At 45.3% G+C, this 22,928-nt stretch overlaps 2 protein-coding genes across 2 annotated transcripts; one reads left to right on the top strand and one right to left on the bottom strand.

Moving 5' to 3' along the window:
- Positions 1-516: 516 nt before the first annotated feature.
- HNF1A (HNF1 homeobox A) lies at positions 517-15,639 on the top strand (the record flags this gene model as incomplete). Its single annotated transcript, XM_082066267.1, has 10 exons — positions 517-1,120; positions 8,009-8,208; positions 9,121-9,307; positions 9,615-9,853; positions 10,610-10,767; positions 12,529-12,730; positions 13,907-14,098; positions 14,370-14,491; positions 14,781-14,922; positions 15,512-15,639. Exons 1-10 carry the CDS (start codon positions 795-797, stop codon positions 15,637-15,639), a joined length of 1,896 nt encoding a protein of 631 aa, XP_081922393.1. The 5' UTR covers positions 517-794.
- A 1,904-nt stretch (positions 15,640-17,543) lies between these two features.
- On the bottom strand, positions 17,544-21,657 carry LOC309446468 (protein CUSTOS). Its single transcript, XM_082066268.1, is given in 7 exon segments — positions 17,544-18,349; positions 18,351-18,618; positions 19,005-19,095; positions 19,429-19,502; positions 20,144-20,242; positions 21,055-21,100; positions 21,489-21,657. Coding segments are annotated over 7 exon segments (783 nt in total). The 5' UTR covers positions 21,646-21,657; the 3' UTR covers positions 17,544-18,301.
- Between the last annotated feature and the right edge of the window lie 1,271 nt (positions 21,658-22,928).

Here is a 22,928-nt window from a genome sequence, read left to right as displayed (position 1 = left end):
TCTGTCACAGGACTCAGCTGCAGCTCCAGGACATCCTGTGAGTCTCAGCAATGTTCACATAAACACAGCGGTCACACTTCTGTGCTGGGGGGCTGCACGAAAGCTGCTGAAGCTGCCACTGTGTCTTTCTCGCAGCCCAAAGCCTTTGGCTGGGGCTGAGATTGGCCGAACCTCACCCTGCCAGAGCTGAGCAGGCTCTGCGGTCTCCCAGCAGCAGCACTGTCTCCTGAACCACGCACAGCCAAGTGCTCCTCTTCTGCATCCTCCACCTCCTTCCTTCTCCAAAACTAACGGGGCCAGAAATAACCTGTATTTCTCCATCCTCATTTTCCTAGTTTTCTTTCCATAGCGTACTTTTCTTTGCCATGCTACAGACCTTCTATCCCTTCATTTTACTCTCCTCTCTTCTGCTTCCCTCCCTTTTTCCCTCCCCCTGCTTTCTCTCCCTCTGCACTTTGTGAACTGCTGCTGCGGTGCTGAAGTCCAAAGTTCAGTAACTTGCTAAGCACACAGATAAATATGAACCTTGGAGAATTTACATTGCTCCAATGTAAACAGATAGCCAAGGGTCCCTTTATCAGCACTGGCTCAGGACAGCTGTGGGGGGTCTGAAGTGGCTCAATTTTGTATTTTGTTTTTGGTTTTGTCTTTGAGGAGGGGGGGACGTAAAGGCGGGAGGCTGCGCTGTGCCCACTCTCCTGACAGTCGGGCGCGTTACCTCGGGAACATGGTGTAGGGAAGCTGGAAGCAGGACAACCCGAAATTCCAACCCAAGAGACACCAGCCTGAAGACCATGGTCTCGAAGCTGAGTCATCTTCAAGTGGAGCTGCTGGGAGCGCTGCTGGAGTCGGGACTGACCAAGGAGACCCTGATTAAGGCACTGAGCGAAGCGGAACCCTACGTGCTCCAGAGCGAAAGTCAGCGTGCTATCAATGCGCTCCAGACGGAGAAAGGGGAACCCTGTCCCGACATCCCCAACGGAATCGGGGAGTCCAGGCTATCAGAAGATGAAACCTCTGATGACGGGGAGGAATTTACCCCTCCAATAATGAAGGAGCTGGAAAACTTGAGCCCTGAGGAGGCTGCTCACCAGAAGGCTGTGGTGGAAAGACTATTACAGTAAGGACAGATTTGCTGCTCCTCTTTGCTGCTTTCTTGTGCTCTTCCCTCTAAATCTCTTCTCTCCCCTTCCACTCGGTGTCCCTGGTATTCCCCGTTGATCCGGCTGCACAGAGACACTCTCCATCCATGTCAGGACTCGCAGCCCCAAATCACTCCCCAAATTCTTCATAAATGCTCAAACTTTCTTTTCATCTCACTTAAAATGCATGAAGGGAGCCATGGAGCCTGATTACACATTTGAAGTGCTTATATCATCAGAACAATCCAAGGCCCGTAAAACTTGCATCTCTCTGACTGAATGTCAGATTTAAATTTTTAATAGAATTCACAATTTCAGTCATCAGGGGAGGAAAAAAAAACCTGATGCTGTATTTGCCTGACAATGTACGGTAAAGAGAAGTTGAAAATGTTTCCCTGCTATATTTAAGGAGAGAAATATTGTTAATTTTACTGGGTTTTTCTATAGATTGTTAGTAAATGACAAACCAAGAGAACTTGTTCTTGTCATTCTTGTGTGTGCAAAATTCTCCCAACTTCAGCAGGGATTTTTCTTGTCGAAAGAGCACACACCAAATGCAAGTAGAGGTTAGAACCCGGGCAGAACACACTATTCTACCATCCACTGCCTGTCACAACTACAAAGCACATATGCAGCAACAGTTACAGGTTTTACTGTCACAGAAATTTGCATTAAAGCATTTTTGAGATCCAAAGATGGGAAAAGTTCTGTGAACCAATAAGCCTCATGATAGAGAAACATTCACCAGGATTCCCATTTGGGATTCTTGCTGTGATACAATTCCTGTGGGCAGCCTAAGAGGTTTGTCCAAGAAAGGATCAGGCCCATCCAACCTATTTATCAAACCAGAATCAGATTCTTGCCCACCTGCTTTAGGGATATTTTGAAATGACAAGCTGACAAAAGACAAAAAGATGCAGCAACATCCTGCACTTAAAATCTTCACTAAAACTAATATCCATCTGGAGAATTTCTCAGGCTTTCTGGCCACTCCCCTTCATGTGCAAAATTATCATAGCATGTAACAAAAAAAAGCAAACATCAAATCCCACCACAAAAGGCCACAGCTAGAAAAACAGCCTGACAAGAGTTAGCACTGAGTGTAAATACTTGGGAGAAGAAAGCTCGCTGGCACAACAAAGCTGATGACTCTGCAGTGCCCAATAGAGGAAAATCCACTGGATCAGCTCTTACCTGAGTGGGGAAAACATTCCCAATAATTCAGTCTTCTTTCTGGCTCGGAATTGATGACCACGTCATCCATCAATTTCCCACTTCCAGCTCTGTCACATCTTTTAGTCCCCTCTGTTCCCTTCACCTCTTTCCCATTCTTTTTACCTATTTCCCTTCCCTCCACACTTTTGTCTCTGCTGCTATTCCTCCCATTTTGTTGTCTTCTTGGCTAATTCTCTCTTCCCCTTCCGCTTTTCCTTCCCCTTATCCTTGTCTCCTTCTCATCTTCCTGAGTCTGCGTACAGGTCTTGGGGTAGTCTGAGCCCAGTGGCACCGGGCGGGCCCTGGCTAGTTACTAATTATCCAATGGCTTTATTATTTCTCTTTTGTCTTATAAATTTATAGATGAAAAGACCCTGATAAGCTTTTTGATCATTAACTTCTGATGGTTTATCAGGAGTCTTTCCAGAAAGGCAGCCATGGAAGCTGAAGAAGAGCACCTGGCTCTGTCCCATTTTCTGTGATGAATGGGCGAAGCAGCACTTGAGGTGCCATCCGTTGTGATCTCAGGACAGACACACGGATGGAGGAAATTCCTCCCTGCCACCCCCACTTCAGCACGAATTCTGTTTTCTGCCCCTCCCTGCCTTCCTAGGAACTTGCTGCCAGCCTTGCTGCGCTTCATACCAACCTCAGCACAACCACCTTCCCGCTCCTGCAAACTAACTCCTTCCCATGGACAGTCTCGTCTCTCTAGACACTGAGCAGCATTCCCGTTTTACAAATGGGAACTCGGGTGCAGAGATTCTGCAGCCTACCTAAAACCCTAAGATAGTGCAGCCAGGACTGGGCAAGAACCAGGATCTGCTAAGCCTTGTACTGGGTCTTCATTGCAAAGCTTTATTCTGAAACAGTTTTCTTTCATCAGTCCCCCATATCACAGGATAGAGCAATTCAGTTCTGCTGTGTAGGACAGTGTAGGGGGGCCTGAAGCCTCAGTTTCAGCAAGAAATGACAAGTATACTTACGGAGAAATAAAAGAGATCAAAATTGGTCAAGGTAAAATGAAAATAGTAGAAAGTCTCTATTGACATGTTTCATAATTCTGGTCAAAGATTTTTAAAAAGCAACTGTATGTCTGAGGATCTACTGAAGCATCTGAACCAGTATCGAGGTTTGATAATATCTAAGTAGTTGTTACCTACTAACAAACTTTTTGTTTTTAAGAACAAACCCTTCCATTAATAGATACCTAAAGGTAAAGTCCTTAAAACAGTATTATAAGTATTGTAAGACAGGGTAGAATAGTCTATAATAGAAATTACTCCCAGCAACAGATAAAAGGGAAGCAAGCAAGAATCTCCATGCCCAGGTATTCCCAGTAAAACTTCAATGCTTGCAAAGCTATTTCAGCACCTACACAAGGTTTTCAAATCCAGAAACCAGATGGAGGCAGTTCTGCCTTTAGGCAGAAGCCTCTTTGGGCATTATTAACAACTCCCGGTCTAAGACTGTAGACCACATTTTAACAGAGAGATTGAATTGCGGGCAGCTATTAGTGATACAAGAAAAGTCTTTGTGGTAACTGCAGCCATTGCTTATAAAGTACAATCAGGAAAGTGTCTGTTGCTGAGCTTTCCAGCAGCTGGAAAGGAAACAAATGACAGCACCAAGAGACCAAGTATGTCCTTGCAGGACCACTAAAGTTGAAACCTCAGTTTGGAAAGCACTAGTCAAAGCTGAGTGAAACAGGATGTAGATGAGATACACCCACACAACTGGGTGTACCTGTGGGCATTGGTTAGATTTTGTCTCTATAGAAAAAAAGAACACCTGATAAAGACAGTTCAAAGGTTTCTCTAGTGAGGAATGAACATGGTTTAATTTTGTCCCTCAATCTGTCTCACTGATCTTCCATAGGTTTACAATTGGAATAACAACATTGTCCCCAGATCACTCCACATAGCAAATGAATTGCATCTACAATAAAGAATAAATAATGCGCTAAGGAGATGGAGCTGCGGGGAATAATTCCCAGATATTCCCCAGAACAGAAAGCAAGAGAGAGGCTCCCCTGGGGGAAGGGACAGATCACGCTGGTGCAGGTACAGCAAATGGAGAGAGGCAAAGCAACAACTCACCTGTAGGGCAAGGGGTGAAATTCCATTAGGAAAGAGAGAAATTGAGATAAGCAGATTCCCCCTGGAGTTAGGGATAAAAGCATGTTTCCCACGAGGAAAAGAAGAAAGCAAGGACATAATGATAAAGGTTCAGTCTTTTCCCTGTGTAAACGGTGTCTCAGAAGGGTTCTAGCTGGGGAATCTGGAGATGAAGCTGCCACACCCCTTTCATTTCCACATATAAACCAAGATGAGGCAAACCAGGCCAAGTTCAACAGAAAGGGACCCTGCGGGGATGGTCTTACCTTCCCTCGCCCTGCCCAGCCCGGCTCCAGGCACTGACAGCAGGGAGGGTTGTCGAGCAGGCTCCAGAGGATGGTCCTGAGCACTTCACAGCTTTGAACCTCGGTTTAAGCGAGGCCTGGTCCAAAGCAGCAGTTCAGAAGCCATCTCAGGGAAATGAAGGCTTCTCCTGCCTGAGAATCTGAGAACAGGAAAGAAGGAGAGACAGAGAGAATGAGGAAAAGGAGGGGAAAGAAAGGAACAAAGGAAAAAGAAAGAAAAGTGAGGAAGAGTGAAGGAGAGAGAAGGTCCCTCGAATGTTACATCTCCAGCTCTCTGAAATGGGTTTTCTTTAATGCTAACAACTTGATATTTACTTTCCATTTAAATTTGAGATGTTGCTATAAATTATCAACCAGCCTCTTGTTCCCTTTGAGTTTATAACTAACTACCTGGGTTACTTATTGTTCAGGTAACAAAAGGGAGGTGAAAACGCCCTTAAAAAGGGACCTCAGAAGTAAGAAAATGGGGAGCTGGCGTGGAGAGAGGACCCAGGCCCCTGTGGTTGGGACGAGCCAGGGAGAGGGGCTGTGCTCAGATGGCAAAGAGCAGCTGACAGCAGGAGAGCAAGAGTTAGGAACAAGGAAGTAAAAACTGTGTGAGAAGAATTTAGAGATAGAGATTAGACCTTGGAGACCAAGAAATGAATGGGGAAACAGCTTGTACCTGGGGAGAAATGGAACTAAAATCCACAAGACAGGCTTGGAGATGGAGAAGGGAGCTTGAGCAAGGCAGATGCATTTCCGCAGTTCTGACTCACTGAAGCAACTGAGATTTTAGTGCAACTACAAACAGGAGATCTAACTTTAGGGTAAAATCCTACTGAATGACAGTCTATGACAGCCTCACTGGCAGTGAAAGAGCAAAGGTTTCAACTTACTATGTCTTAGTCAATGGTGAAGGCTCTGAGGTGGAACTGTGTGTTTGGGCAATGGTTCATCTGACCAGCTGCCATCACTGGTCTGTGATACAGCCTTGGGCCTAAAGGAATTGCTGCATTGATATTGCAGCCTGTGCTTTGACAATGTGCAGAGTAACGAGGGTTTCATACAACTGCCCTATGAAATCACACTGCACTAAGATTCCCCTGCACTGTTTTGCTTCACACAGCTCCTGGCTTTGTCTCAAAGAAGACATAAAAACCGCAGGGCTTTAACCACTGCGAGAAGAGATTCACAGATATTCCTGTTTTATTCCTACCACAAAGAAAAGAGGATCTCAACAGTGGAGACATGACGTGGGATAGGAAGGAAATCAACACATAACAGAGATTTCCACCAGTGGTAACACAGTCCTTCCTCTTCCCATCTGAGCCAGAACGCAAATCTAAGAGACCAGAGGTTCCAAGTCAGAGCCTTTTCTCCTTTGCACAGGGACTTGTATAATGAATTCAGGGTGCAGGTGCTGGCTAGACTGCCATAAATACAAAGGCAGGAGACTGGTCCTCGGTTTGGACAGCAGAAGAAAAAAAAACAGTGAGGAAAGAAAAGCTGGTTTAAGTTCAGCCCAATTTGAGACTTCTGAAAGACAAAGATGGTTAAGGGAAGAAGCTAGAAAATAGAAGCCTCTATAGCAAGCATCCCATCACAAAAGAGAAACAAATGTTCCTGTTTTCAGAGAGCAGGTTCTTCAGAAGCTGTAACTGACAGTGCTTCTGTCACACTTTAACTGCAGCAGAGCTTGCTCCTTGGACTGCCCAGCCACTGGGAGAGGGGCTGCAGGGGAACAGAGATAAGGGTGTTTGTACTGAGAGAACAGGTGTGGACTTTGTCCTGCTTATCACTTTGCAGCCTCTGGCAACCTCCTGAGTCAACAAAGCAATGAACAGTCTGGTGGTTGCCTGTTGCTCAGACCTGTGGGCTCCTGTGACAGTTTTTCCACAACCCCAGGTACCTTCCCCCCCTGGCCCGATGCTCCTTTGATGCTGGTGTTGGATGTGACACCAGTGTATTTCTACAGCCTGCAAACCATTTCCACCAGACATTTCACACAGAGAACACAGAAGGATGCTCTCTGTTAAAACCGAACCAAAGGTTTTTCTGTAGAGAGGCTCCTGCCCTGTTTAGATCTAGACTGCCTGGTTTCATGGCTTTCTATTTCTACTGTGATTTTTAGCTCTGGTGAAATCAATACACACAAAGAAGTCAGAGTCATGTTTTCTCTAGGAACCTTTGAAGATATTCTAATCAGAGATCCTAAAAATCAGATATTCACATTCATTAGGAAATCCTGAACCAGATTCTCAAGTTTTGTGAGTGGGTCTCAAACAGGTCTATTCCCTCAGCTGTTATCCCAAAGGAGGGTGGATATAGGAGGAATTAATGGTTTGCCTGTTGTTCTTTATTGCATTTAGAAACTTGAGCGGATCTAGATGTCAATCGGTGTGTTTGAATAACATGTAGCAGATGTGCAAGAACATAATCCCGTATGGCTCGGTGTGCATATGCATACACGGCTGTCATGTGACTGCATGATTAAAGGCTGTTTTCATTTCTTGAATCACTGCAAGGCAACCCAACCTGGGCATGAGCTAGGTTCGGCCTAACGTCATAACAAATCTGTCTTGGAAAAATAAAGCATATCTCCTCCAAGCAGCTATGCCTTAAAGAAAAGGGGATAGAGAAGAAAAACTATGTAGGGAAAGGGAAGAGAAATGTCAACTCTGAAAAAGAGATCTGTAGTCATAAAACATCCACCTGAATACTGAAATGCATCATCACTTCCCTCCTCATACCATTTCCCACTAGCAGCAAAAATGCTTGACATTCACATTACTTTCCAGCAGAAAGGTCCATTCCTTGCTCACATCACCGGTCAGCAGTTTGTCACTTACAGATGACAATTGCCTAGGCAAAACAGGCCAAAACCTTGTATCCAAATAAGCACTAACAGCAAAGACTATGGCCATGTACTGGGAAATTCTCTTGATAACCAGAGTCCCCTTCTAAGAGGAGATCAAAGTATCTGCAGAGAACAGTTTAAAGGAAGCTAGTGCTACATCTTTTGTACTTCATCTGTAATACCATGCAGTTTTTACCCTGAATGCAGGGTCAAAATAAGCAAGGAACCAGACTGAGGAACAGCTTTCTCTGCCTCACCAGACGCAAGGGTGACGGCTGCCTGGCAAGTGACCTCGGGAGGTTCTGCTGCACTTCCTTGGAATCCAGGGCTGCTGAGCACAGGTGTTAGATCTCTCTCTCTCTCTCCTGATAAGCGTTTTCCTCCTTCCAGAGAGGATCCCTGGCGAGTAGCAAAGATGGTGAAATCCTACCTCCAGCAGCACAACATCCCCCAGCGTGAGGTGGTGGACACTACTGGTCTGAACCAATCGCACCTCTCGCAACACCTCAACAAGGGCACTCCCATGAAGACCCAAAAGAGGGCAGCCCTCTACACCTGGTATGTCCGCAAGCAGCGAGAGGTGGCGCAGCGTAAGTATGGCAACAACTGTTCTATCTCAGTTTCATAAAGGCCTCTGCTCTCCCTTGCTAATCCTTACTCCCCATTTTATCAAGGAAAAATGGAAGGAAAAGCCACTTTTAGCAGGAAGCTTAGAGAAGTCCAGGTCAGTATTCAGTGGTGAGGTGAACCAAACTGTACATTAAAAAAATACTCCCTCACAAAGCAGCCTGCAGTCACCCTAACCCCATTTGGCTAAAGAGAAGCCAACTAATGCTTTCCATTTGCAATTACAGTTCTACACTCATCCTCAGACTAAAGCAGTGTAGTGGACAGATGAGAGACAGAATTTCTACCCGAGAACTGGGCTTTTGCCATTTCAGCTAAAGCAAAAGCTTCTCTAGCTGGCAAAAAAGCAGTAGGCTGCTGTACTGACTGTGAAAAACCACTATGGGCCATCACCTCGTGAAAAACCCCTGGGAGCCACCACTTCATGTTCCCCAAGCCCTTTCATTACAGGCACCCACTGGGAACACATCCCTGCAGCGTGCACTTCAGCATTCCTGGGCCTGCCTGGAATCCATCTTATTTAATTTTGTATTGGTGGATTGCAAGGAAAATGAGACATTTGGCCTTGGGATGGTTCTGGGGAGCAGGACTGCAGGCTTGCTTGCTCTAAACTCAGCTGCTTCTGCTTTCATTACTCCAAGGTGGGAGCAGAAATGCAATGTAAGAGTCAGGACAGGTAAACATGGTCCTGCTAGGAACATCTTATCCTTTTAGCAAATTACAGAACTTCATTTCCACCTCATCTAGATTCAACCTCCCTCCTTGTACAAGATATTCTGTAAGGGTGAGCTGCATTGGGCCTGCTAAGCACCAAGAGACAAAACTGTTGGTAATGCTTCCAGAAAGCAAATCCCCTTTCCCCTTTGTGCCTGCAGAATTCACACACGCTGGCCAGGGCATTCTGACAGAGGAGCCCATGGGAGATGACCTGCCCACCAAGAAGGGAAGAAGAAACCGCTTTAAGTGGGGTCCTGCCTCCCAACAGATCCTGTTCCAAGCCTATGAGAGACAGAAAAACCCCAGCAAAGAAGAGAGGGAGGCACTGGTGGAAGAGTGCAACAGGTAAGGATGGGTGTCTGGCTCTGAGGAAGAGGGGCAGAGCGAGGTCAGTGTGCTTGGCACTTGCTAGAGCCTGTGCGAGGCTGACTAACGGCACAGCAGTGGGTATCACCACTGACACCAGCTACATTGGAATGAAATGGCAGTGCAGCATTTGCTGTTCACAAAGGGTCAGTAATGGCCCATGTCCTGCTGTTCCTGGCAGGATCCTTCCACAGTGTGCCAGACCACGGCTGCTTTGGGGCTCTGCACTCACTCCGTCTCTCTAAGTCCAGCTCAGCGAGGCTCTTCTTGTGCTTTCCCCCAACAGAGCAGAGTGTATTCAGAGAGGTGTTTCCCCATCTCAGGCCCAGGGCCTGGGCTCGAACCTGGTGACAGAGGTCAGAGTTTACAACTGGTTTGCCAATCGCAGGAAGGAGGAGGCTTTCCGGCACAAGCTGGCCATGGACACCTTCAGCGGACCACAGCCCAGCTCTGCTCCCCCACTAACTCCTCACAACTCTTCCTCCCTCCAGCCAACATCTGCTCTCTCACCCAGCAAAGTTCACGGTAAGAAACAACCAGGGGGAGATCTGAAAGAGACATAAGTGAACCTACCCAAACTCGGTCACTAACAGAAGGTGAAGCTACACACAGGAAAAACAGGCTTGATACAAGGGAAGAGCACCAGTGACAAACAGACCATGTCTCTGAGGGAGGAGAGTGGCTAGAAAAGCAAGGGTGACATGTAGTTCAGTAACAAAATTCCTCGCTCACTCTTTGACACCCACATGCCCTCAGGGCTGGCAGGTAGAATACCCTTCCAGGGAGCCATCCACCAGTACCATCACAAGTCACTTCTGTGTCCTTCCACTTACGCGTGTGCCTCCTCTTTCCAAAACATACCGGTACTATCAGGCTCCAACCGAGTTTCCAGGCATCTGGAAAGGTCGTTCTCCATGCAAAAAGAGCAGAGCTTTCTCAGCTTCATAGCCAGAGCTGGTAACTGCTCTCACCATGGGAAGGGATGACCTTGCTGAGACACTCTCCTCTCTACACCCACATCCAGAGGGGTGGTTTCTAGTGAATCCTGCTTGTTCCCAGCAGCACACACAGCCACACCTTCAAGTCAGTATTTGAGGAAGCAGTTGCACAGAGTTACAGGAGGAGCAGGGCGGCGAGAATGCCTGTTCTCCTGGCTCACCTACTACCCACCTTGTCTCTGCCTCGAGCATCTAAAGACCTGCAAAGGAAACTGAATTTAGCATTGCCAAAGTTTCTCGGTTTGTCACTTTTGACAGCAGTTTCCCTCCTGTTGTGCTGCAGGAGTGAGGTACAACCAGCAGCCAGCCAGCGAGGCAGAGTCCTCCAGCAGCAACCACCATGGGAACAGCTCCATGGTGACCACCCAGACCATCCTGCACCAGGTTTCTCCCCCTGGACTGGAGCCCAGCCAGAACCTCCTGAGCACAGACACTAAGCTGGTAAGTGATGTTTACTTAAGTTCTGGTAACTGGAGGATGTCAGGTCCTCCGCCTGTGGTCACAATATGGACACTTCAGAAGCAGTTTTTCCTAGAATACTCTTAAAACCACCTTCTTATGGAGATATTGCAGGGCCACTTTGCACTGACTGTGCAACACGAACAGTCCTGAGATACGTGTGCCCTGTAGACTGCTGGTGAGGGTACGTATTAGAGCATGAAAGCAAGAAGTATAGCCATTTCTTTATCTTCAGTCAAAAGTCTATTCTGAAAAAACAGAGCTCAAGGTATGACACGATTGCCTTGTTCCCAGGAAACCCTGTTCTCTCCTCCTTTCCCCAGTGAGATTCTTGTCGTCTCCAACTCTCATTTGAACCCCACACATCTCAAGATAGTTGATGAGACACCAATGGAATTAACAGAACAGAGATCTGTACTTACACCTATTTTACCTGTAAGAATTAAGCTCAACGGCCTATATGCAACACATACCATTGAGACGTACTGGATGTACCCTTGTAGCAAACTGCCTTCTCAAAGCAAATTTCCTTTTGAGATTTGACTACACATTTTCCCACAAAATTAGCAATGATGTGCTAGAACTACACTACTGATCACTTTCAGTTTGCCCATGTTCCCTTGCTTACAGGGAAACAGTTGGCATTAGTGCATACTGGCCTGAGGCAAAGTTAAGGTCACTAAAATGAGTATGGTTTAAATCTCGTCAGTCACTCACTTTGCTGGCTTTCTGGTGTCATCCTGAAGAAAACAAGTGTCTTTCAGCAGGTGCTGAAAATCTTCTACAGCTGTCTTCTAAAACTGGTATCAAGGTGATTTGTCCCACCTGTTGGTGCTTACTCTTACTAAAGATTCCTCACAGCTTTTTGTCTGAGGAGAAAAAAAGTATAATATAAAACACTGAACTTTTGCCATCAGCCAAATTATTTGAAGGCTATTTTGCTAGTCCACGGTACTTCAACTACAGGTCTCCAAAGGGCCTTGCAAACTCAAAACCCCATTAGAGCACAGACACAGGTTACGTGGTTCATTTCAGAGGCTGAGAAACCACTTGAGTTATAAAATTTCTCAGTGACTAAAGGACAGACCGTATCAGCAAGACACTCGAGCACAGAACAGTCCTGTTCTATGTAACAGGTACGTTTCCTCTTTAGCAGCCAGGAACTGCCAGGTAATGCAGCCTGAAGAAGGTATTGTACAAAAAAAAAAGGTCTAAGGAAACTTTTCAGCAATGCCTTTAAAATCTCAGTCTGAAAACGCACTGCCAATAAAAGATATTGCTGGGAGAAAGGAAAATTACAGGCATTTCTCACAGGAAAAGTTGAACAAGAGGAACACTGATTCTGTGCTCAACTCTGCAGCTCTAATTACTATGTAAAATTACCTGAGCCTCTTAATTTCTCCAAGCATTGTCTTCTACCCTTAGCTGTAAAACAGAAGGTAAACTTTCCCTATAGAGAATGCAGTGGGACTAATCTCATTCTTGTTTGTAAAAACCCTTATGGTTTCTTAAATGTGAAAGAACTAAACCACCAAGGATTTTTTATTAGTATTTCAACAGTTTTGACCTTTGCTAGTTAACTGAGGAGCACAGGGAAACTACCAACAAGCAAATGCAAAGTCTTTCTAGTTAGCAAGTGTTCAGAGCAGGCAGGAAGAAGGAGAAGGACATTTATCACGGCTTTGGGACTCACCACGCTCAACCTTCTGCAGAGAGCACTGTCACAGTCCCCCTGTCCCACAGGTCTCGGCTCCCGGAGGAACGCTCCCTCCTGTCAGCACCCTGACCGCCCTGCACAGCCTCGAGCAAAACCCACACACGTTGAGCCAGCAAACTCAGAACCTCATCATGGCATCCCTGCCAGGGGTCATGGCCATCGGAGCGGGCGAGACCTCGTCCCTAGCGCCAGCGTTCACCAACACCGGTGCCTCCACCCTGGTGATTGGTGAGTAGTGCTCTGTAATGACTCTGCTTAGTACGGTTCAGCTAAAGAGCTACTTGTAGTTGTTAGAATTACCTGCCCCATTTTCAGAGACAAAAGTACTAAGTTGGCAGCGATACGAACCTGGGGAGATTGTCACAAACAGCAAGGATCTTCAGCAGTGCTACTTACAAGTATCAATGGAATTAAGGGACAGATGCTCCTTATTCCTGTTAAAATTAAGTTATACACAAGCTCACATCCTAAGAGCAATGTACTTTTGCAATCTACTCCTATGCCAACGTTTTGTTTTGCTGCTCTGTATCTTCCCAAACATAAATGTAATACTTCTTCAAAACTACAAAAACTGAAGCATGTTCACAGTGCTTGAAAGACAAAACATGCTGTTGTACTTCCCGCAAGGAGCAGCATATGTCTTTGGAACCCACAGCAGTAATTACTGGGTTTTCATATTTTTCACTTTGACAGCTTTTCTGGAATTGTACAGGATTTCTTTTCATTCCAAGATTAGCCTACTGCCAAAGTGCATCTCGTTAGATAAAGGAAAAGAAAATATATACTCTCCTCTTATACTTTCTTTCCAGGAAGAGGTCTTATTTTGTTCCATGGTGACAGCTGTGAACTAATTTCCATTTCCCCATTTACACTCAAGATTATGATATGGATTCTAATTTTGTGCAAACAAAAAAAGAAAACCTATCTCTCAGTGCTAGAAAGACTGGCTGATTTACAGAACGGGGTCTGGACAGTCATGGCAAATAGGTAGTAATGTGTGAAACCACCTACTTCTTTGTTATTGGTCCAAATTCCATAACTTGACAGCACAAGTAAAATGAGCTTAAACTCCATTCCATGTGACTGGAAAGATCCAGTGTGGTTCTGTTTGTTGTCAACAACTTCATTTAAAAAAAATTATATATATATATATATATATATAAAATAAATAAAATAAAATGGATATGAAATGATGCTCTGAGTTTACTTCTGAGCAAGGCCTCCTCAGCGGAACCCTGTATCAGATGATCACTAAACTGGAAAGTGACCTGTACTGGTACGAAATCTATTCATAATCACAGATAACGAATGCAACATGACGACTACTTTGGATGCCCCTGCTGCAGAGCAGCCGCACTACTCCCATAGTGTGTGACACTACTGCCATCAGTCCTTGTTTTTCAGGCCTGGCCTCAACCCAGCCCCAGAGCGTCCCTGTAATAAACAGCATGGGGAGCAGCCTCACCACCCTGCAGCCCGTCCAGTTCTCCCAGCAACTGCACCCGTCTTACCAGCAGCCCCTCATGCAGCAGGTCCAGAGCCACATCAACCAGAGCCCTTTCATGGCTACCATGGCTCAAATACAGAACCCTCACGGTAAGAATGTGAACTTACTTGCTTAAGCAAACCAAAAAAAACAAGGCTCTGTTCTGGAGCATTTGCTGGGTCCTTGGGGTTGCAGCACTCTATTTCCCTCTTCTATTATTGTTGCTTTAATTATTACATTATTTTTCTCTTGCATTCATCTCCCTCCACTTCCACTGTTTCAGAGACAGACAGCAGGTCCACGGCCATGACGAGAACTCAGCCAAACTAGTCACAGGCAAAGCTCCAGCATCCACCTGATCTTGTTTTCTTTCGTGTGCAGCTCTCTACGGCCCCAAGTCTGAAGTGGCCCAATATACACATACAGGCCTCTTGCCACAAACCATGGTGATAACAGACACAGCCAATCTCAGCACCCTGACTAACCTGACACCAACTAAACAGGTAACAGCCTTTAGCACGTGCCTTTGCTCCCCACCTTAGAACTACACTGGTTTGCAGGCAGCTCCTCGCTTGACAGAGTTTTTGGGTGTGTGGTCTACACCATCCCAGCAGGATGACCATACTTATCTCCTTACCTTGCTGGTACCAGCTGCAATACTAGAGGCATTAGAGCAACCTCTTCACTGCATCATCAAGGAGGATTTAATCTCCTTGGAAACAGCACCTGCTCACTCTCACACCTGTTAGAGGGGATGTATGAACCTGGTACTGTTACCTTTCTTTTCTCTAGGCATTCACATCTGACTCAGAGACTCACACAGAGTCTGGGATGCATACACCAGTGTCACAGGCACCAACAATACATTTACAGAACCAAGACACAACCATCCAGCACCTCCAGCCAGGCCCTCGCCTCACCCCAAGCCCTGCTGGTAAGAAGCAGCACACACTCTTATCTTGAACCACATATTGCAGTTTCTCATGCCAGTACTGTAAAACCCAGACAGAAAATGGTAACTAGGGCTCACCATTCTCTGAAAGGGCTCTACTGGTGTCTTGAGAGGGGTTAAGAAACTGGTACAAATAAAAGATTCAGAGTATAGTGTGTGTAAGGCCAGACTGTGGAAATGGGACCCTTCTTCAGCATCTAGAGAGGAAAATAACCTTAAAAATGTTGACAAAAATCAGTGTCTATACATACGCAATCCCACAGGCAGTTCTCAGGACTGAAAAGCCCAAGACTCCCTGACGAAGAGACTCCAGTTGGATCTTGCCAGTTCTAAGGACTAGGATATTAACAACCAACTAGAATCCTCAGAGCTGAACTCCCTGATGCCATTGATGCCTTAAGCCTAGCTTTGTATTTGAGCTAGGTATATAATGGCACAAAAATTAGAAAGAAACGCAAGTTATGCCCTTTTGCCAGGATGTTTTAGTCACGCTGGGAATGCAAGTGTGTGCACACATGATAAGGGACTGCGGTGAAAATCTGTACTTAACTTCTGCCTGTGCCTTTGACAGTGTCCTCCAGCAGCCTGGTGCTGTACCAAAGCTCTGACTCCACCAACAGCCACAGCCAGCTGCTGCCATCCACTCACAACGCCATGGAGACCTTCATCTCCACGCAGATGGCATCCTCCACCCAGTAATCCTGACAGCTAGCCCAAGGGTGACTGCCACAACCAACCCACCAGGTGCGACTCCAGCTGTGTCTGCTGCTCAGCCGCCCTCCAGCCCCGTACAAACCCTCGCCCATCTGCCTCCAGGAGAGAAGGTATCTGACTCAAGCCAGGAGCCATGGAAAGATGATGCTGGCACTGCTAAAATCCACTGCCCCCCAATAAAACAAGCAAACCCAAACCCCACGAGCCAGGCTAAAACGACCACATGTCCTTTGGAATCCCATCAAGACGGACCTGAATGCAATACAGCAAAAAAGTCAGGGCGTGAATGCGACATTCATTCTGCTCAGCCTTCAGCAAGCTGGGCCTGTACAAACCTGCCAACACCAGGCTAGGCCTCGCACGAAGGAGCAAAGCTGAGCTGCTGAAGAAGAGACACCATCTTTAATACACCTCTTTGGCTGTAAAGACACACCAGTGGGAACTCTGAGAAATAATAGTATCTTGGAGGCAAGACTGAGAGAACCTGGATCTTGACTGCAATGAGAATCACCAAGGAACAGATTCAGGAATGGCTTGGCACAAAACCATCAGTATGGGATCACTGACTACAAGCTACAAATCCTTTAATTAACTACAAAAATACCAAACATCCTCTGTTAAAAATGACCTGCTCTAAAATCATGCTATACTAGTGGAAATGGCTTGGTTATTTTTGATATAGCTCTGCTTTGTTTTAAATGCAGAAATAAAAGTTTAACAGCAGCAAGGAGACTCCAGTTCTCTGCATTAACCATGTGGGTTCTCATCTCGTGTATCCTGCTGTGTGAGCCAGGCGATGGCATCCTCCACATGTCCCTGACACTGCACAACACCTGGGATGTCCCCATGCTCCATAAAGAGCAGCAGTTCCTGCCGTTTTTCTCAATAAAAACGAAAAAAGCCCTAATTAACATGGTTTTCATCACTGTGACCAAAAGAGCACTAATATTTCAACTGTGAAACGGATTAAAATCCTTGAGACTAGAAAGTTCTCAAGGCTCTTAAAAGGTTGAGATATAAGGGAGAATTTAAAAAGAAAAAGCCCAACAGCAAAGTCTTCAGTTATCACATCTAGAAATTTCAAAATTGCAGATGTCCATTACAGTTTGTATTGATATGATCTTTCTCTAGATTATATCAACCATCAGAGACTAACTTCAGTAACTAATTTTATCCTAGAATTCTTTCCTAATCTCAGATGTGCATCATTTGCAAATACCTGTAACTTCCAGTTAGCATAATCATCATAAAACAAGTCAAAAGGTAACTTTTAGACCACTATGCCTTTGAAACCCCAGGTCCTTGCTTCACTACACTGAAGCTTTAACTGGCCGTAAGACAAGTAACTTCTGCTGGCACATTCAGTTAGATTACGAGCCAATTTTCTACTTAGTTGGCATCCGAAAATGGGAAGGCTGTGTTTTCTTGATTAAAAACCAGCAAGAATCTTAGATAAGAAAGAAAATGTCTTGGGTTTTCCCACACTCAGAGAGCAACAGTTCACTACTTAGGTTCCTCTATTTAGGCTTTCTGGTCTTCTGAATGGGGCAAATGGGTTAAGAGCTACTGAAACCAAACAATCTTAAAAACAGAAGATGATTATTTCTCCAATAACAGGTCATTTCCTGAAATACTGGAGCTGAAGTATAAATGGACTAAGACCCACACTGACAACTCACAAAACCTGCTGTATTTCAGAGAGACAAAAATCAGAATCAACCAAACCAAGGACTGAAACGCAGTGGTTTTTCGAGTTAGGCTTAAGTCCTTCCTGTAGCGATCTCAAAGCATTGATCACCAATCACCTACAGAGTCACCTTCACCCATCTTTATCTCTGCATACAGCAAGAAAGCCACTGTTTTACGAAGCCTGCCAAATTAAATAAGACTAACAGTGTAGTAGAGTTTAATAACAACAAATGCCATAAAAAATATACATGGAAAAAATGTCAAAAGACACAACTCGAACAGAACTACCTATTTGTAACAACCCTGAGATGAGCTCACTGCACACCCTGTTTACCTGCAGGGGCCCTGGAGAGATGCAATTACAGATGGATTAGTAGCATGTCAGGTTTCAACAACAGATTGTCAGGATGATCACAGGAAAAAAATAAGGGGGCCCAGATATCTGACAGGATGCTTTTGATAAATGAGTCTCCCACAGGCTGGAGTTATTCTTAGTAGGCATCTAGAAGGAGTCAAAGGGAAAAAGCAGTTGATCACCTGTTGCCATGTAAACCAAACTCAATTCATCATATACTTTCTCCAGGTCACAAGATTTGGTTTCCTGACAGGAAGGAACAGATCAGGAGGGATGCAACTACAATTAAGCCCCTCTGTCATGAGTCTGGGCTCAGTATTTAATCCTTTTACGTTAGGTCTGCATAAGCAGCAGCAGCCTAGATAACTGCTGTGCTAGGAGGACAATGTTCCCTTCCCAGGGGATGCCAACAACATAGGAAGTCACTTAATTAGCCTGTCAGGCCACTGAGCTTTTAGAACAGAAGCTTTGCCAATTAATTTTCCCTTCTCTGCATCAACTCTTTTTGTCAGGTTTTTTCTTTTCTGCATCCTTCATCCACCATAATCACCTGCCGTTTAGTGCAAAATCTTCATTCTCTTTTTTTCTTCTTCTTTTTCTTCTTCACAGCTCCCGGCAACACAGAGTTCTGTGTGTGATTGCTGCCCTGTCCCTCATGCCGTCCATTTGCAGACACCAACCGTGGCAAATCTTTGCTGATCTGGTCACGCTCTGCTGGATCTATTATTTTCTCTTGAATATTGTTCTCTTTCCTAATTTTCTTTTTTTTCTTTTTTCTCTGGCTGTGTTCTACACAACCCCGACTCTGATCCTCGCTGGAATCCTGGGGCAGTGCAGGGAAAGCACTTTGTTTCAGAATGTCTGTGGCTGACACTGCAGCCTCCTGGTACCTTTGCCACTCTTGGTCACTGTCCGTGTCACTGGAAAGGTAACAAAAACTTACGTTACACTTCAGCCTTGAATTCAACCAAAGCACAAACAGCAGCGCAATCTAAGATGAGAACACCTGATAAACACACAGTGGCTCCAAGACTCCAACACCTACAGTTACCATTTAACCAGTCTGAAGGCCAAGGTGTTCTTTACGCCTGAGAACATATCCCACAAACATTTCTATTTTCCTGGCACTAAAAAAATAAGAAAAAAAAAAAAAAAAGAAAAAACCATCTGCTCTAGTTAGTTATAGGAGTCATAAATACACACTTCTCAAGCTCTTATGCTTCCTATTCCCTTGTGAGAGTCCCAGTTGCCCCCAAAACGTGGGATGCAGTAGCACTCCAGGAGCAAAGCAGTGACAGCCCCTCACCTGGAGCTGGATGGCCGCCTCCTCCTCACTGCAGGGCACGGCTCCAATTCCCCACAATCTCCCAGAACAGAGGAAGAGAAGAGGCGAAAACCTGAAATACGGAAAAGGGAATTTTAGCCACGATATAAAACAGAGGTGAAAGCAATCAACAGCAATCTCCCTGGGAAGCCTCATTGCTGTTACTGTATTGTTACAGTGCTTGACAGCAATTTGTGACTGAGAGGAGCCAGGGCACAGAGATCACAGCTACAAAACAACAGCCTTCACAGACACTAACAGAAATTCTTCTAGTGAAGTGCTTATTAGTCAGTTGGGTGTACAACTGGCAACAGACAGGATCCATCCCACTTGTCATCATTCAACTATTAATAATATATAATAACAATGTCACAAAACAGCCACAACGGATGCGACTAGAACTCACCATCGTCTGCAGAGTCAGACTGTTGCACAGAGGCTTGTGAAGGTCCTGATGGGTCCTTCAAGACAGTGATGAAACTAAACAGAAACCCCCAGTCAGATCTGAAGAAATGTTTATTCAAACTGAGCTAAAGTTGGGTATTTCTAGGAAACAAGCCTACAGGGAAATGTTATACAGCTTCTTACTTTTCTCTTAGTGAAGCTGTCTCACCTCCCTGCTTTCAGAGCAGACCACACCTTCCCTCCTGAGCAGCACAAGGATGACTTAAAAGCAGCATTTCTAAAGCCAGCTCTAAACACCAGGAATTCTAGTTCTCCAGGACCACATTTATGCAATTTACACAGTAGCAGCCCCATCAGAGGCACACTGCCAGCACAAACAGCTATTGGGTTAGGTTGTAGGAATAAATCAAACATTCTCACGGTAGCCTTTAAATTATAAAATTGCTAAGGCACCCAAATTCTACATTTTCCCCAAAACCCATTCACCAGAGGCAAACACACAGGGAGTCTTTACCAGAAACACACAGCACATGGGCTGGGTTAGTTCAGAGAACAGTGGAAGTTTGCGTTAAATGCAGGAAGGGAGGAGACAAGAACAGAAACAACTTCTTCACAGTCAGGCTGCACTCAGATCTTGAATTTCCTGATTTTACCACACAAAAGCATCAGTGTACTTAACCCACAGGACAAACTTTTTTAGGATTGCTTGCTAATACCCATCTAGCATTGCTCCCAGTTTCTTCGCAACATGTGCTCTGAACTCTGGTGTCGTCTGTAGCTCGTTTCCATCTTCACCATGACCATTCACCTCACGCCTGTTTGAAATATGAACAATTATTATCTCTTTCACGGTCAATAACATCTGGAGCTCTTGCCCAAACAGAAGATAAAGGACTGCAAAATCCCTGCCTGTTAGTAATCAATTCATACTTGATAGGGAAGATGGCCAAGAAAGATGGAAAATAGCTTAGCAGTAACAGTTCTGTTCCCAAGAGGAAGCTACATATTATTTAGCCATCTCCATCATAGTTAGTAACTGGATTACTTTTTTCACTGAAATAGCCTACAAAAGCAAATAAATTATGCAAGGACATCCCTACCCTGCATGCAGTTCCTGTGTATGTTGCCACAATTTGTGCAAAACCTGTCCCAGGAGAGAGGATTTTATTAGGCTGCCTGGCTGGCAGCATTTGAAACTGAGCCTAGAGGAACACTGCAAACTTATCAACAGGACAGCACATGCTTTCCAGCTGATGAGCGCTTGCCTTTGCAATAGTAATTTTTTTGAATATGTTTTTGTTATATGTAACTGTACTAATTCCTCCATGGGACACTTGCAGGGTTGGAAGATTTCTGACACTTGGAACTAATGCTGTGACAGCAATAGTAGGTTTTCAGCTTCTATACTTCCTGACTGCTAGAGGGATGACAAATGCATTTTTAAAAACCTACTAGGTTTTCCAGATTTAAGCATAACTTCAGATTATTATGGTTGGACTAATTCTTAAAACTGAATAGGCTCTTCCAGTAGGAAGTATCACAAGGCATTAACCGTAAGAAGCACAAATATAACATACACTAATATTTTATCAGTGAAACACAAGTCTGCAACCAGAAGCAAAAATACCTTAAGCTTGGCTGAGCGGGCTGTAACCGATCCTTGGTAAAAGCACCTGACGAAGGAAGAAGTAAAATCAAGTTTAAAAGACCTGCGACCCGGACTTCCTCAACCCCCCCTCTGGCACACGGATTTTATAGCATAAAGATTTTATAGCACAAAGAATGGCGCCTGAAGGGATAACCCAGGCCCACCTTTGGGGGAAAGTTATGCGGGGGAAAGGGGCATTCCCCAAGGGCCGGGCTGCAGCACAAACCCTGCCCGGGAAGGGGCTCCGGGCCCGGCTGCAGGCGGCGCATCCCGCTCCCTGGGCCCCCCTCGGCTCCCCCGGCTCTGACGCCGACACCGCTCCCGGGGCAGCCCCGGAGGCGCCCGGCCCAGGCAGGTAGGCCACGCCGCCGCTGCGGCGGGAAAGCAGAGCCTGGCTGCCCGCCGCCCCTCACCGCCGGCCGGCTCCGCCCGCCCCGCCGCCGCGCAGTCCCAGGCCGCCTCTCGGAACCGCGCGGCCGCCTCGCCGCTGCTGTCTGAGTCCGAGTCCGTGTCCGGGCCCCAGCCGGCCCTGGGCGCCGCCATAGTGAAGGCGCGGCGGCCGCGGTGCATGCTGGGGGCTGTAGTCGGGCGGCCGCGGAGCATGCTGGGAGCTGTAGTCCCGTGCGGAACGTTCGGCGTTAGAGAATAAACATAAAGAATAAACATAAAGAATAAAGAATAGACACGGACTCGGACTCAGGAGTGGCTGTCTGGTCACCCACCTTTTGTAATTAAGGATTTTAGGAGGGGGTTTGTGTGTACCATAGATACCAACATTATGTGGCTTAGATCATGAAAAAGTGAATAAATGGAAGTGATTTATTCACACGCACACGAGGATGAACAACCAGGGCACGAGGTTTTGCTGACCCCAAGCAATTACTGGCTACATTGCCGAGTGATCTACATATCACCATTAGAATAGACATACGTGTCAATAATATTTCAATTTCCATTATGCATGTTATATACAGCGCTTTGAAAGATGCTTTCTTAGCTTCGTTAAGGAAAGTATTTCCTTGCATCACTTATTGTTGCCATTCAATATAATTATTGTTGCCGATGGCAGTAAATCTGAATGTCCCATGAATATTCTCCAGCTGTTTTACTGTTTTAAATAAGTCTGTTCTCTTCCCACTAACTTTAGCTGTAAACAAGATTAACATTTTCATTCTCTTCTTGTACACCACCTTCTCCATTCATTCAATCTTATTCATTGCCTGTCTCTGTATCTTTTCCTTTTTGAAAAGAAAACGCTTGCTATAAGTGAATAGGGGTACTGTAAATAAGTCACTATAGAAATGCAGAATAATATAATTCCATTCTTCTGAGACTTAAAACATAAATGTTAAAATCATCACCGGGCAGTGAAAATATTCCTTGGCTGTGTTGTCTATGTATTTTTTTTCAGATTGCTTTAGTTATCATATGATACCCAAACAACAAAGACTGTTCTGAGCATAACATCAAAAATCAACCTTTTTTACTTTTTATACTGAAATTCTTTTGACTCCTAGTCATACATGGTGATTTGCACCTAAGCCGGTGCAAATTTCAGCAGCTCATCCTTGTTTTAATCAGCATCTGGAGGATATAATTTATACCTTTGGGGCCTTGTTAACTTATTAATCTGATACTCCATTGAGATGCCAAATTTTTGCCTGAGCAGTGAAGCTGTGCCAAACTGTGCTGCTTCACCGTCTTGTTGAAAGTGAGACAGCCTTTGTTACAGCAGTTTTCACAGACAGCAAGCACACCGCTCGTGTGGGCAGGACAGCTTCGCAACACGTGCCCCAACGCCATAAGCACCATCATTTACAGATACAATCTTCATCTTCACCTCAGCTACAAAC

This window comes from Streptopelia decaocto (assembly GCF_964273445.1).
Source record: "Streptopelia decaocto genome assembly, chromosome: 15".
Classification (NCBI taxonomy): domain Eukaryota; kingdom Metazoa; phylum Chordata; class Aves; order Columbiformes; family Columbidae; genus Streptopelia; species Streptopelia decaocto.
Note: the sequence above shows the minus strand (reverse complement) of the source record. Positions and strands in the feature narration are given on the sequence as shown.